At 35.9% G+C, this 14,403-nt stretch overlaps 1 protein-coding gene across 1 annotated transcript in view; it reads right to left on the bottom strand.

Moving 5' to 3' along the window:
- Nucleotides 1–6,885: 6,885 nt before the first annotated feature.
- LOC137387763 (seizure protein 6 homolog) overlaps nucleotides 6,886–14,403 on the bottom strand; it is a 45,051-nt gene continuing 37,533 nt past the window's right edge. Inside the window, exons 6-7 of the mRNA XM_068074273.1 lie at nucleotides 7,666–7,807; nucleotides 6,886–7,239 (exon numbers count right to left, since the gene is read on the bottom strand). Of these exons, the coding sequence (XP_067930374.1) occupies nucleotides 7,125–7,239; nucleotides 7,666–7,807 (257 nt within the window). The 3' untranslated portion in view covers nucleotides 6,886–7,124. The remainder of the gene's footprint in view (nucleotides 7,240–7,665; nucleotides 7,808–14,403) is intronic.

Raw genomic sequence — 14,403 nt, forward strand, 5'->3', positions numbered from 1 at the left:
TGCGGCATTGCTACTCTGTTCAATACCTATTATCCGAGGTAGCGGTTTTGTTCTTGTATTGAGGTGAACCAGTACGTTGGTTAAGTGCTTGTTTTTTGTTCTCTGTGATCTTCACTATAACATGCTACTCTCAGGCTTTTGTTAATTGTAGTATTCACGGCGCCAAAAAAGGCGTCCTTACTGATGGTGTTTTGAATGCCATTTCTTCAGCTACGCATTGCCCGCCTCTGATCCCGATTGAACTATTAGCGAATAAAAGATTTGGGCCATGGAAGAGGTCACGGTATGTACATGTCAAAACCAGGATTTTCGAACCAAACTTCAGATCTCGACTTGTACTCTTGAATTTACGATAGATCTATAGTTACTCTCCCTTTAACTGTGATTTTTGTTATTGAAAGTTGGAAAAATTAGTTTCAAATTTAGAAATGCTGTAGTACAAAACGTAGATTTTTTTGGCAGATTGGAAGCACATTTCAACACTAACTACCTAGCCCATCAGAATTTTAAGCAGAGAAAATATGGAAATCTAAGAGTTGTGTGCACGTGTACATAATTAAGAAAGCAACTCATGAAAGTTTGCATTGTGTTAGATTATGTATAACTTGTGATAAGCATGTTAGGTTGAGAATCGTGCTGCCTTTTACCAAAATGTCAACTTAGAGCTAGTAGTGCGATGTAATTTCTTTTTCTCTTTTTATGACATGATTTTCAGCTATTTGATTGTGATATAAGATAGGTATGATTGAAGAATTTGACAATATGTAAGAGGCAACAATAGCCGATTGACTATGTATTTTTAAAAGAGTGTACGCGCTAATTCAAACAAGCTTATAAAGGAAATTGAAAAGGCAGGCTGCTCGCATACTTCTAGATCAACTAGAACTTACAAAATCTTATCGTTTAATTTTTCATTAAATATCTGCACGGCGTTTCTTAAAGCTTTGGAACAATCTGCAATAGCATTAGCAGTGCTTCTCATTTACCTGCGTATATAGCTGTTTGCACATATAGCGTCTCATCAGAAAGGTTAACCTCCAAGTAAATAACTCGACTAATGTGGAGTTGTTAGCTTACAGTTTGTTATTATTTTTAATGGATGTGTCCAAGTTCGTGTTTTTTGCTACATGAGATTTACTAATTAATTTACCGCATTGCTATTCTACAACAACTCTTTTTTAAATTTCAAATTATTAAAATGATAATTCAGCATAAGAACAATGCGACTAGGACATTAGTTGCTTCTGAAGAAACTTACTATTAGCGCAACCCTAAATATGATATGCTTGTGCATTTTCATAATATGCCAATATGAAGTTGCAGCCTTATAGGAAGCTCAGTTATGAAGCCATTAAATAAAAAGCTGATTAGGATGATTTTGAAAATATGGTGGTTGTGCACTCTTGTATCCACCTGTGCCTATTATGAGGAATCGCGATTCCAAAAACTTGAATGAGTGGACAATATTACCTTATTATAGAGTGCCCACAAATAGTGAAAAGAAAAGTATTGCTGGTACTATTTCATGTATCTAGCAAGTGACACTGTGATGTGGCAGATCAACCTCGATGTTCATAATTACTTTGTTAACAGGTTGTTGCCATATTTAGTTTATACTCATATTTGCTTTGTTTGTATTCTGTACTTTTTAGCAGTTCTCATCTGCTAATATAAATGCTTTTTCACATTTCAGGGCTTAAAGGATTGTACTGTAATCTGAATTGTTGGATGAAAGAACAGCCTTCGCCACCACAATCCAAGGACGGACGAGCTGGAAAAACTTTAGTCTAATGTGGTAAAGCATTTGGTGGACTGTAGCATTATTCACAAATATGATCATAGCTTTGCTTGTTTGTCTCTGTGTATCATTGATATATAATTTATTCTGGTGTAAAGGTTGTGGTATTTTTCTGCCATGTTTTGATGATGACAATATATATATAGAGTTTAGTCATTTTATAGCTATATTTTTATTGTGGTTCATATTATTTTTTGTTATTATATCATGCAACTGTTTGTACCAAAATATACAGCTTCGAAACCATGCCCTAACTATTGAGATGCTCACAAAGATTATTTTAAGAATAATCTAGTAAAAGTCTTCGTATATATCTAAGGTGCAATATTTGTTGAATGTCCGTTAGCCTTGAGAAGAGATGTTGTGTGAAGGTTAAGCATGGCACATTATAGAAAAATTAGGTTGCTTCGGAGACGTAATGTTGGTGGAATGTTGTATAGCTTAAGGAAAGAATATTGTCGACGGTTATGCTCGGTACATTATAGTAACATTGTACGCAATTCATTAGAGGAACATTCTGTGAAACATCAAAATGTTAGAAATTGTCTACACAGTTACACCCCACTAATGTTCTGCACGAAAACGTTCCTGGGATGTTAGTTAATATCTTTGAGGCAACATCATGAAAGGCATGTTTGTGGAATGTTCTGTAACATTCTCCCCATGTCGCAGGAATTTTGCACCAGATCATCTGCTGAATGTTCCATAATGGTGAAATGCCATACTGTTCCGAATATATTAGAAGACAATATTATGTGAATGCTTAATCCCAGACATTTCAATGTAGCAATCCTGTAACATTGCTGGGACATTCGATAACAATGTTTTGTAACAACGTTAGCAAACCTTTTCCTCGTTCTAGCTAGAATGGTACAAAAACGCATGATTCATTTTTTGGAAGTTGTCCCCCTTTCATAACAAAAAATTATTTAAAATGAAACAAATTAAAAATGTTATAGATTTTTCATTACAGATATAAAAACAAACAAAATAATGAAAAAAAATAATGATAAATTTGAATGATTTATGTAAATGAAATGAAAAGTCACTACAAATTTCAATTTTTGCACTTCATTAGACATATCGCAAAAATGACTAGGGTCCATTAGCTCTGTTTATTCGCTGAACGGGTCAAAGTAAGACGCGACAGTGTGAACTCATCGCAACTGACCAATTCGCCACATATGCATGTTGTGTCAGATGGTTGGTGATAGTCTATCTACCGATTGATTAACGCTACGTGTCGTCTGACAAGCCGATGCGTATGTAAATCTTTTCGTTAGTAGAGCGAAGCCATTGCCCATTAACTTGTATGCCCTTATAATTATATTTCGTTTTAGCTCAACGAGATTACCGCGGCATGGTAAGCGATGCTCAGTAGCTAGGAATATTGTATAATAAAGATGGAAATCCCTACGCATCAATGTCCCACCGATGTTCTATGCGTAACCTTCCTGGGATGTTAGCTAATAGCCTTGAGACAATATTATGTAAGAAATGTTCGTGGAATATTACGCAATGTTCTCCCAATATTGTGGGAATGTTATGCGGGATCATTTGCTAACATTCCAGCAACGTAATTCCCACAACGTTGCTGGGACGTTGTGGGAAATACGTCCCAGCAACGTATTTCCCACAACGTTGTAGGGACATTATGGGAAATATGTTCCAGCAAAGTAATTCCCACAACATTGATGGAACGTTTTGAGAGTTACGTTCCAGCAATGTTTTTCCCACAACGTTGCTGGAACGTTGAAAATGTGTCTACAAATAATCTTGTGACAACGTTACGATGTAACGTTTCTGGGACTTTTCGGAACCTCCCTGGAACGTTCTGGGAACGTAAAATTGTTAGTTGGGTAGTTAATACCTATATAGTAATTAATAGCTGTAGCTAGACAAACATAAAACAGACATACAACAACTTTTGAGAAATACATTTATAGATATACGTATAAACGTTCATACATGTATATGTATACATGTAATTGTATGAAAAACCACAGTATATAAATATTGTCAAAAGAAGCAAGTAAATCTATTATATAAACGACAATCTTTGTCTGTGTATCTGTGTATGTATGTTTTCGCGTAATAGAGCAGTCTCTCCCTTGTTGTCGTACAAATTTGGGTAGTAAGAAATGAATTGCATTAACATGAGTAGTACGGTAACAGTAAGTAAATTTTAGAGCGGTCTTTCTTTTTCCAAACGGTGGTCGAAGCCAACTGAATTAATATGAGCATGTAGTAAATATCGTAGTTTTGGACTATTAGCCGCTACTTTATTCTGACGATTTGAGCCAAGTGGCTTATATAAATGTGTGACGATTCTGTTGTGGTTCTTTCACCGCTAGGGCGCATTAACCAAAATCTCCGGTTAGTACGCTTCTTTACAGTACCCAACGACACAGTTCTGTTTTAAACAGGAAGTTGTTGCTGTGTTAAAAAGCACAATTCTGAGTTCTGCAGTCTATAAAAACGTGTCTATACAGCTATACAAATGTGCTACTCATTAAATTAAATAAGTTAATGAAAAGTTATTTACATGCAATTAATATTTACTGCCAACGTGTACCGAGAAGATTACATAAACGTTTGTTTCTTGCGGCTACTGGAAAAACGCAATTTTCACCTACTGAATTTCCACATCAAAAGGTAAGTGCTTTTTATTGAATGTTGTATTGTATTTGAATTGCCACACTTTCAAAAAAATAACCCTTTCACTTGCGTCCATGTACAAATTTAGCTATCAGCCTACTGCCAGCCGTTTTGCCGATATTGCTTCATATGTGTACAATGTATTTTTCATTTTCAAACTCTATCTAAAGCGTTTGTTTTGGTTATTTTTTTTCTTTTGCCAACATGTTAACAATCACTGCTATGCAAAAAATTAATTATATCTATACTTTCTGCATTGAGAAAGCGGTGTGAAGCTACAAAGCTAATACGATCCTCTACAATGTTCCTTATTCTTACCAAACCATTACTTTCACCACTATCAGATTTAGTGCTGCTATTGCTATTTTAATTGCCTGTGTAATTACAATTATCTGATTTGGCTATAATGTCATCAACATAGGTAGTTATTTGTTTTCTAATTTGACACAATTAATGAGCTTGCACAAACAATCTTGGTTTTTAGGTTGGAAATTCTCAAACAAAGATTTAAAATTAATGTTTATGCCAATTTTATAGAGAAATCTTAGGACAACACTGTCACTACCATAAAAGTTCCAAGGATCGTTGGTTATATTATCAACAAATAACAAAATTCAGTTACTAGCAACTGCTGGTAAAATCACAAAAATGCTTTTACGCGGTCGACTATGGAATCCGTATAAACGAGTCTATTTCACTGAATAGGTTGAGAGCGTTGGATTTGCCAAGGTTTGTGATAGTAACATGTTCATTTCCTTCTGCAGCCGAGTTATTTTTTTTTCCAGGTACTATTACACAGAACTACAGCTGCTACAGAACTCGCGCGAGTACTCTGAGGGTTGCGATAGGCAGTGGTGAAAAGAAAGAGAGCAGCTGTTATCGACTTACTGTCACCCTGCTTTAGCCATGAACAGCTGTACGTCGCCTGTTCAAAAGTAGGCACAAGCCGAAAACTGTTTGTTCATACACCCAACAGAAAAACAAAAAATGTGCTCTATCTGCCAGTGTTGTGTTGAACGAATATTGTGTTATTGTTATGATATGTTGTTCATGATCTGCTATACCACGTGCAGTATTTTCTAACATATTTTTCAGTATATGTGTGTATATATTTTTGTGCATTTGTTTTCATTATTGTATCTCATACAAAAGCTATCATGTTGACGCTAAGTTGTGTTATTTTAAGGTGCTGATGCTGTATCTACCTTGACATCATACTGTCTGTGCTGTTATACATATAAATTTTATCGATACAACCTCATTACTGTTTGTATATACCATGTCAAAACACAGGCTACAGACAAAAACTGGTGAGCTATGATTAGTGTTTTATGCATGAAGAAGTTTCAATTCATTAAATGCTGGCGATAGCAAATTAGTTTGGATAATTTTTAAAGTAATGCAAAGGTTTTCAATACGGCCAGTTTGAAGAACTTCAGTTTGCCTAACAATGTCAATTTCATTATTAGTTCTCTGTACACGAATAAGGCAACTCCGATTGAAGTGTTTTGAGACTGATGCTTTGTAGATTAACTGTAAAAGGTATTGCAGATTTCCATTGATCTCTCTAACATTATTGACATATATGACTGCATATGTATATGTATAGTGTGATCAGGAAAAAAAATTTAAGTAAACTGCATATTTAGAGTTGTTTTACAGTATAAAAGACAACTCTCAATAAACCTCTTGCTGTACATGAATCTGTTCCCATGGGCGGGTAATGCGGTTTGGGGTCATGGTGTCGTTCGGGAATGCGCGGGACACCTTTTTTGCCCTGAGTGCAGCGAGAGTATCCATGCGCGACTTTCCGGATAAATGAGGTGGCGAATGCGACGTGATTGATTTCGAAGCGAATGAGTGCTAGGCGAATGATTGTGAGGCAATTTATTTCGAGTGCGAGGCAATTGGTTGCGAGGCGATTGGTTGCGAGTGCGGGTAAAAGGCGATTGATTGCGAGGCGGGTGCGGGCCGATTGCAAGTGCAAAACTATTGATTGCAAGTGCAAGAGCGCGATGGGCAACTACTCGGCTGGTAAAGAATGGTAAACCAAGTCTGGGCTCGGTGGCAGAAATGCGCGATCGTCAACTGCAAATATAGACGGGTATGAACGGATGCATGAATCTAAACATACCAATCTAGAATATTTTCTAGATTTTACATACATCTAGCTGTAAAACACTTAGCAGATTTCCATTGTTCTTTCCAACATTATTGACATGTATTTGTGTATATTCAGGGCAACAATTTCAGTAGGCTGCATATTTAGAGTCGTTATACAGTATGAACAACAACTCTCAATAAACCTTATGCTGCGCGTGAATTTGTTACTGTAGGTGAGTATTGCAGCTAGTAATACATAAATGGTTTTATTCATTGGTAGTTATGTAATCTTGAAATTTTTGATAGAAAGGTGTAGATAGGTTTTTTGTTGCTGTAAATAATAATAACTACCAATAAACCATTCTAACCTTGTGTAAAAATTTGCAAAAACTTGATTCAATTCATTAAGGTGTAAAAATAAAGACAGCATTATAAATTTCTATCACTTATTATTATACATACAATTATACACATATGCTGACACTTATAGATATAGCTAGTTACAGCTAGATAATATGGAAATAAAAATATCTCTGAATGAGTTCCACTGGCTGAAAGGTCTTAACTATAAAACCTGTTCACATACACGTATATTACCAAGTGAGGTGCCTGAGTCATCCATTGCCATTTCACTGTAGAGCCCATTGTTCACAGTTGTTTCATTGCGAAGAACGCAATTCCTAAAACAATTAAAATAGGCAAAGCGTTTGCTTACAGAAAGGCTGAGTTTGAAGTGTCCAATAGATTTCGGTCAATCTTAACAATTTGCATATATATAAACATACTTCATATTCCTTATATGATATATTAATAATGGCTATTGTTTAGACACATATCACAAAACCTTCCAAAAAATGGAAGCGTTAACTAACAGATTGCACAAGTGACTGAGATCAACTAGTAGGTTAATGATAAAACCTTTAGCAATTATGAGCACACAATGACAGCTGTAGTTTTCTTTATACCTGAATAAAACTTCAAAGAATAAACAACATGATAATAAAATTAATGACATTTTATTAATTCAATAGTATGTAGCTTTTGAAAATAAAAACTAGTTAACCTGAAAAAAGTAACCGCTAGAACAATGCCATTACGATACTTACTTGTTTTTTGTCGACTGACGGAGCAGAACCAACATGAGGATAAATATTCCAGTCAACAGCACAAATGTGCAGGAAACCAGAACTACTAGGGAGGTAGGCCCAGATTTTTTGGCACTTGATCTCTGCTCACCAGTTTCTGGCCCTGCAAGTGAAAAAGATTTGAGGTGCCATGATACAAGGAAAGTTAATTTTAGCACTGGTGTATTATTATGTTTTGCAAACCTGCCAGCAGAGCCGACGGAACTCACTAACAATTAGTCTGCTGGCTCGCCTATCATCAATCGACAGTATGCTCACCCAGTCAAGCACAAAAAATCAACTAGCCAGCTGATCACAATTATCAAGTCTGAAGCTGGTTGTAAAGGCCGAAACCGGCTTGGCAGTTAAGGCTCAAGATGGCATGACTATTACGACCAGGTATAATTTCAGCACGGATAAAGCCGGCTTAAAAAAATGGCGCTGGTTAACCTGACACAGGTAAATCCGGCATGGGTAACACCAGCATGCGTCAAGCCGGTGCACATAAAACCCGCACATTTTAGGCTGACACAAATGAAGCTGGTGCAAATAAAGCCAGCTCAAATAAATCTGGCACATATTAAACTAGTACAGCTAAGCCGACATGGATAATGTTAGATAGCGCTGTCTCAGATAAAGCTGGAACGAGTACAGCCTGAATGGTTAGAGCTTGAGTGGTTAAAGCTGGCACAGATTAAGCCAGCACACATTAAATCGGCTTGGATAACGCTGGCGTTGATAAAACCATCATGAACAATGCCACCACAAGTAAAGCCTTTACAAAAGCCGACAAAGGTACCATGTCCAACAGAAGTAGATGAGCATGAACAAAGCCAGAGCTTACCACAAAGCCGATGATACCATAAAAACAGACCTGCCAACACCGAAGTAGGGAAACGAGTGAGAGTCTTATTTTGGGGCAACTAAAACACGAGGACTTGATGAGAGTGGGGTAAATTTTCATAGCATATAAAAACACCACAGCACAAGATAATATATCTCCATATAGAAATCACTTGTCGCAGAGGTGGAAGTTTTTGATAGATGAGAATTCCACACATGCATTTATACATAGTGATTTATTAGTATTAAGTATATGATTGCTACTTGAAGAGTGGGGCAAAAAACAGGTTTGCTTGGGTGAAAAGGGCAATTGCGTGACACGGCCGTGAGATGCGTAAGACATGGGGCAATTGTGTTAGTCTCACGTCCAATGCGTGAGAGTTAGCAGATATGAATAGGAAAAAACATGAACCATGGAGTTTAGAGTAGCGAAACATGTGGTTTATATTGGTGTCATAATTATAATATCATGTGTAAAAAATGTTGGTTTCATATGATTGCTATGATAACTTATTATTGCAAACACTGATACAGTTAGTAATAAAAAGTATAGTCTTTAGACTTGCAACCGATTTGAGTTAAAAAACAATTTTGCAATACCATATGGGTCGTGATCACAGAAACCATGGTTAAATCGCAAGTCAAAAAGTAGAGTTATCCGACTTTAAAGCTGCTCTCAATGAATTTACATGTATAATACCGGTCACCATTTTTAGCAGATGCATCTGGACCATGCAAAGAGTGATATTTTTGAATATGAAGTCTGTTTAGCCAATAGAAGTATTTAACCCTCGTAAAAAATCTTAAACCATTGCTATGCTAAACAGGAAGTACTGAAAAATGGCGCCTGATAAAAAAAATTGTTTTTTGCTGATTTTAAAGATATTTCTGACATTTGGGCACTTATACGCACTTTGCTATTCCAACTGATGTCAAAAACAGTGAAAGTGATTTGAATGACGATGATATTTTTTAAAGATTTTGTTGATGGCACTGCAGCTGTGCCCAATATCACGATACTGTCAAGCCGTTTTTAATATCTGCAAAATTAGGTAATACATTTTCCTATAGAAATAAAGTTATTTCTATGACAACAAGCTAAAATCTGTTTAGATTTTTTAAATTAAGATTAATTTTCTGGATATGAATACAGAAATCTAGATAAATTTCACAACTTCTTGATATTGGTTCCTATGACGTTTTCAATTGTAAACAAAATTGTGCATTGGTGTTTGTTTCTCAAACTTCACCACCAGTTTATCAGAACTATGTTTTTGCAATAGTGGTAAACATGCATTCAGTTTATTGACCATAAAATCTGTTGTGATTAAGCTAGAATCAAAATCTTTTTTGCAAAACAAACTGTGAAAATGCTTTCCTTCTGCAAGTGTAGACAACTTCAAATTTCACAGACCTGACTTAACCATGGTGTCTGAGATCATTATCCATATATATAACATATAAAAAGCAAAAGTATGCTGACTTCAAATGGACTGCTATATAATCAGACATATTTTGTTGTAAAAAACCAACAGAGTTCCTCTAATTGCTCTTCAAGAATTAAACAACTCAGTACAAGGCTTATGAGTTTAAATTTTTTGTAACAAATATTAAATGGTATAGTTGAAGATGCAACAAAAATACAAGTAACTGCGCAGTTTAAACTTCCTGGTCCTTTGTTTTCAATAGCTCCTGTATATATGATATATGGCATGGCTCAGCCCCTTGTGTTAAAGCTTACTTGATAGCTGACCCTTGGTTGACCAGAAGTGTTACTAAGGGCCATGCGGATTTTGAGCTCAGCCCACTCATTGCCTTGCTTGCTTCAACATCAGTGGTCCTTTCTAGCTCCAACCAATTTTTGGCGATTGACTACACCGATATTATAACACAGATTGAACGCAAATTTGATTTGAATTTTCAACATTCTCTCCAATTGCTCATCCGGGTATCATATCTCACAGTTTCTTCAATTTCCTCCCCTACAAGGAAACCCTTTTTATCGGTTTTTTATTCAGTATAATGACTTTCTCTAATTTGATGTCACACAGCCAAATGGAAAGACAAATTACCTTAAGAAATCGTAACCAGGTTTATGAACCAACAGCCCTTGGCTGTCTTGTTTTTACCACGTAGGGTTAAATCGGGTCTATTTGTTTTCCAGGATGTAGTCAAACACCAAACTGGGAGCCATTCGGCGTCATAGATATCAGATTAATTTGCTGCTCTGCTACGTTTGGTTATGTGGAATTTATTTTTGATGCTTTTATATCAGGCTTTTGACTGTTTTGTTAGATGAAGCCAAGTCCGACTTCTCTGATTAGTTTTCATGAGCTTTATCTGATCTTTATTGAAGCGTGAGCAAGTTATTTGGCGACTTGGAGCTTCTTTTAGTTTTAGGCCAGTCCAGCCAGTCATGCGGCTCATATCTTGAGTATATGTTATTGTTCGAACACTAAAATGGTCCTTTTAAACTCTCTCCCTTTGCAGTCTGCGACCAGTTTATTCACCTGTGGATATCGGTATGCTGGTTTGATCCAGTTTCGGAAATTGATCCTTACTTCATTTGTCTAACAAATGATGGGTAGTACTGGTGACGACAGTAGCGTTTTCTATGTTGTCCGTTTATTTTCAGCTATAATACGATAAATCAACCCTTTCAAATTTTTCCTTTGCATCCTGTCATTTTTTAGTTTGCTGACATATGCAGTTTCGGTGCAAACAGCAGCTGCCGCTACCGCCGCTGCCTTCAAACATTTGCTCAGAATGAGTTTTTTTGTTGAGGTGGCTCTTGTTAATGTGGTGCTATTTGCCACAAGTTACTCTAATCAGAGGTTAGAACTCTTCAATGAAAAAGCCAATCTCTGTGGTCCCTTTTCATTAAAGAGACCGGGTTGTTCCTGCAGCTTCTCTGGCTCATTTTCTCAGCAGCAATTTAATCAAAGTGATCTAAATTATGACATCTTTTTTTTCCATGTGTGTCTGGCTGACTGTCCCCTAATTGATAACACTAATGGGATACTATCTGATTAGCTGGCACTGTTCTACTTTTTTTTGGGAAGAATAACTTCCAGCCTTTGCACTTTTTGCCTTGTGAAAAATGGGCAATACCACCCGGTGTAGCTAAATAGGGGTTGTTTACCAAGTTGCAGAAAGTCTTGTGTAGATTGGGCAGGTCTCTGTAAGCATTAAAGACCGAGCTGTTAACATCCTTGATATATCCCAACAGTGATAACCCGCCAACACAAAGCCTGTCAGAGGTGATGGACAAACCAGCTTTGCAGTGATTTCTAGGCATCTGTTGTTGACCATACTAATTTTCAGTTGTAGAAATATTTTTTCAACATCTCACTTTAGTGCCGCAGGGTGAATTTCTCCCTTCCCATATTTGTATATGTTTCCTCTTTGAGTTGACTGACCAATTACTTCCTAGTAAAAACATCGCTTATAGTCGTTGCCAACTGTGATGCCTCAAACTGATGAGCCAGCATATTTGACTAGAACATTAGTATTAACAGTTCCAGTTTTTTGGCCAACACGTTTTACTACAAGTCTAAGCTGACATGTTAAGGCAAGAAACAACCGCCTTATACCCGACAAACCGCATGCTGCTTTTTTCTAAGCACAACTAACTTCAGTACTAGACTACCACTTATAAGACAAGCTGTGCTAGGGTCATAGCGCCGAGTTTCTGTTGCCACTTATTGCCAAAAATTAATGAGCCTATCTTGGAGTTTTTCACTAACCCAATTAACTCTTTTGCCATAACATGCCACTTCAGCGGAATGCCGTACAACATTGTTTGTTTTTTTGAACAAAAACCAACTTTAAAAGCCAGTCGATGAGTGTTTGTAAGAAAATGTCCAGTTTGACTTATACTAGAAATGGTACATCATTTTTGGCGTTTTCTAAAATAGCATTTCATTCAGTCAATTTTGATGCTTGCTTCAAAATTGAAAAAGTAAAAGTATATTAGTATGATTCAGTAAGTTTAGACACGTTCAGGCTAGATGTCGATCACAAAGAAGGTATGCCTTGACTCTGCTCATAAGGGTTTGTAAATATTTTACTTCATTGAGACACAGAAACCTTATTTAATGGAAAAGGTATCAGTGATGGTGATGATTCAAATGGTGATTATATTTTTGATATAACTAATACCTGTGAGGAAATTAGATTTAAGGAATATATTTTATGGCTAATTTTTGCTTTTTCAGTGTTGAATTTTAAAATGCTTGTAAATTTTATTTGCATCGATTTTACTTGATCAAACTGGTCCATTTCATAACAAATGTACCGATTACTCTCATGTTTATTTCATAGCAAATGTATCAAAACTTTTACTAATTATGATAAAAAGTTATGGTCCACACCCAAAGTAGAAAAGTTTCCACAATTTTAATAAGTTTGGGCAAAATGGATGAAAGAAAAGAGTTCTAGCATTGTATGGAGGTTTATCTAAACACGAGTTTAGCATAGAGCAAACTATCAAGCAAATCCAACAGCTATCATCTGTCTGAAAAGACTTGAAATCCATTTTATGGCAATACTTTAATCTTAGATCCACTGCACAGCGGTGGACATATATTCAAGAAAACTTTTGTGATTGCATATATAAGCAATATGCAATGAGGCAGACCCAAAAAAGCCTAAAGCTGTTCTGCTTCTTGCCTGCAGTGTTTATTCTTTCATAGACATTTTAGCTTAACATACTCTGCTCTTCTTTACCTAAAATTGAGTTAGTTTTTTTGGCAGTTGTTTGCCAGAGTGTAGCTAAGCTCAATCAAGTTGAGACGATTTGAGAACCAGCTCTTACACAGGGCCAGCCAGCGCCTACCACGATACAAAAGCGCCTAATACATTGGTAGGTTGTCTACAAAAGTAGACAAAGTTTGTACGGTAGAAAAATAAGGGCACAAATACCTTCCATCTCTAAGGTACAGTTAGGAGCAGGAGTCCATTCTCCATTTAGCTGACATGTTATGTATTTTGAATCATCAGTTGTATAGCCAGTTATACATTCATAAACAGTTGTCTGACCAAATTGTATGCCAGTCATTAAAATCAACACAGCATTGTCCGGGGTTGGAGGCATATGACACGATATTGCTACAACAACGATAACATTAAAATCATTCCCTGAGAAAAAAATATTTCGCATTTAAAATAAAACTGGTTCTTTCAAATATCTATCATGAATTTAGTTTGCAAAAAGCAATGCATTGATTTTTTAAAACTTAATGTCAAACAGTTTGAGCGTCACATCATATTAGTCAAGATAGTTCTTATGTAAGTTTTGCATGTTTTAAACCAGACTTGCCAGATAAATTAATATGAAGTAACTTGATGTAGTGTAGCGCAATGCATTAGACTGGAAATTAATGATAGAAATATTATATACAGCCAAATTGAGTTACCCATTGAATGAATTGTTGAATTAGTAAATAGGATAATGTAAACATTGTAGTGTTTGTACATTGAACCCTGAAATACAGAAGGTTATCCTTTCCGGTTGAGCATTCTCCTATTATAGGAAGTATGCAATTGATGACTGTAATCTTTATAAAATTATACCCTTTCGATATTGTCATTTTGTTCAAACTTAAAATTACAGAGCAGTAAATGTATGTAATTTACCAAACTACAATTCATTAGGCAAATCATTGTAAACTTGTTTCATGGTTACAAGAACACATTTGAAAACAATTTTATTCAAAATATTTTTGCAGTTTTTGTTAAGTAAGTGTAAAACTTGAGAATTATGGAGACAGAGTTTCAGCTAAACATGTCAAGATTGTTCCTCGTGATAAGCAAATTGCAGCTATATCAAATTCTACATAGATTTTTCTGATTTTGATACCAACTCAACCTAGTTAC

Source organism: Watersipora subatra, chromosome 2 (genome assembly GCF_963576615.1).
Source record: "Watersipora subatra chromosome 2, tzWatSuba1.1, whole genome shotgun sequence".
NCBI classification, from domain to species: domain Eukaryota; kingdom Metazoa; phylum Bryozoa; class Gymnolaemata; order Cheilostomatida; family Watersiporidae; genus Watersipora; species Watersipora subatra.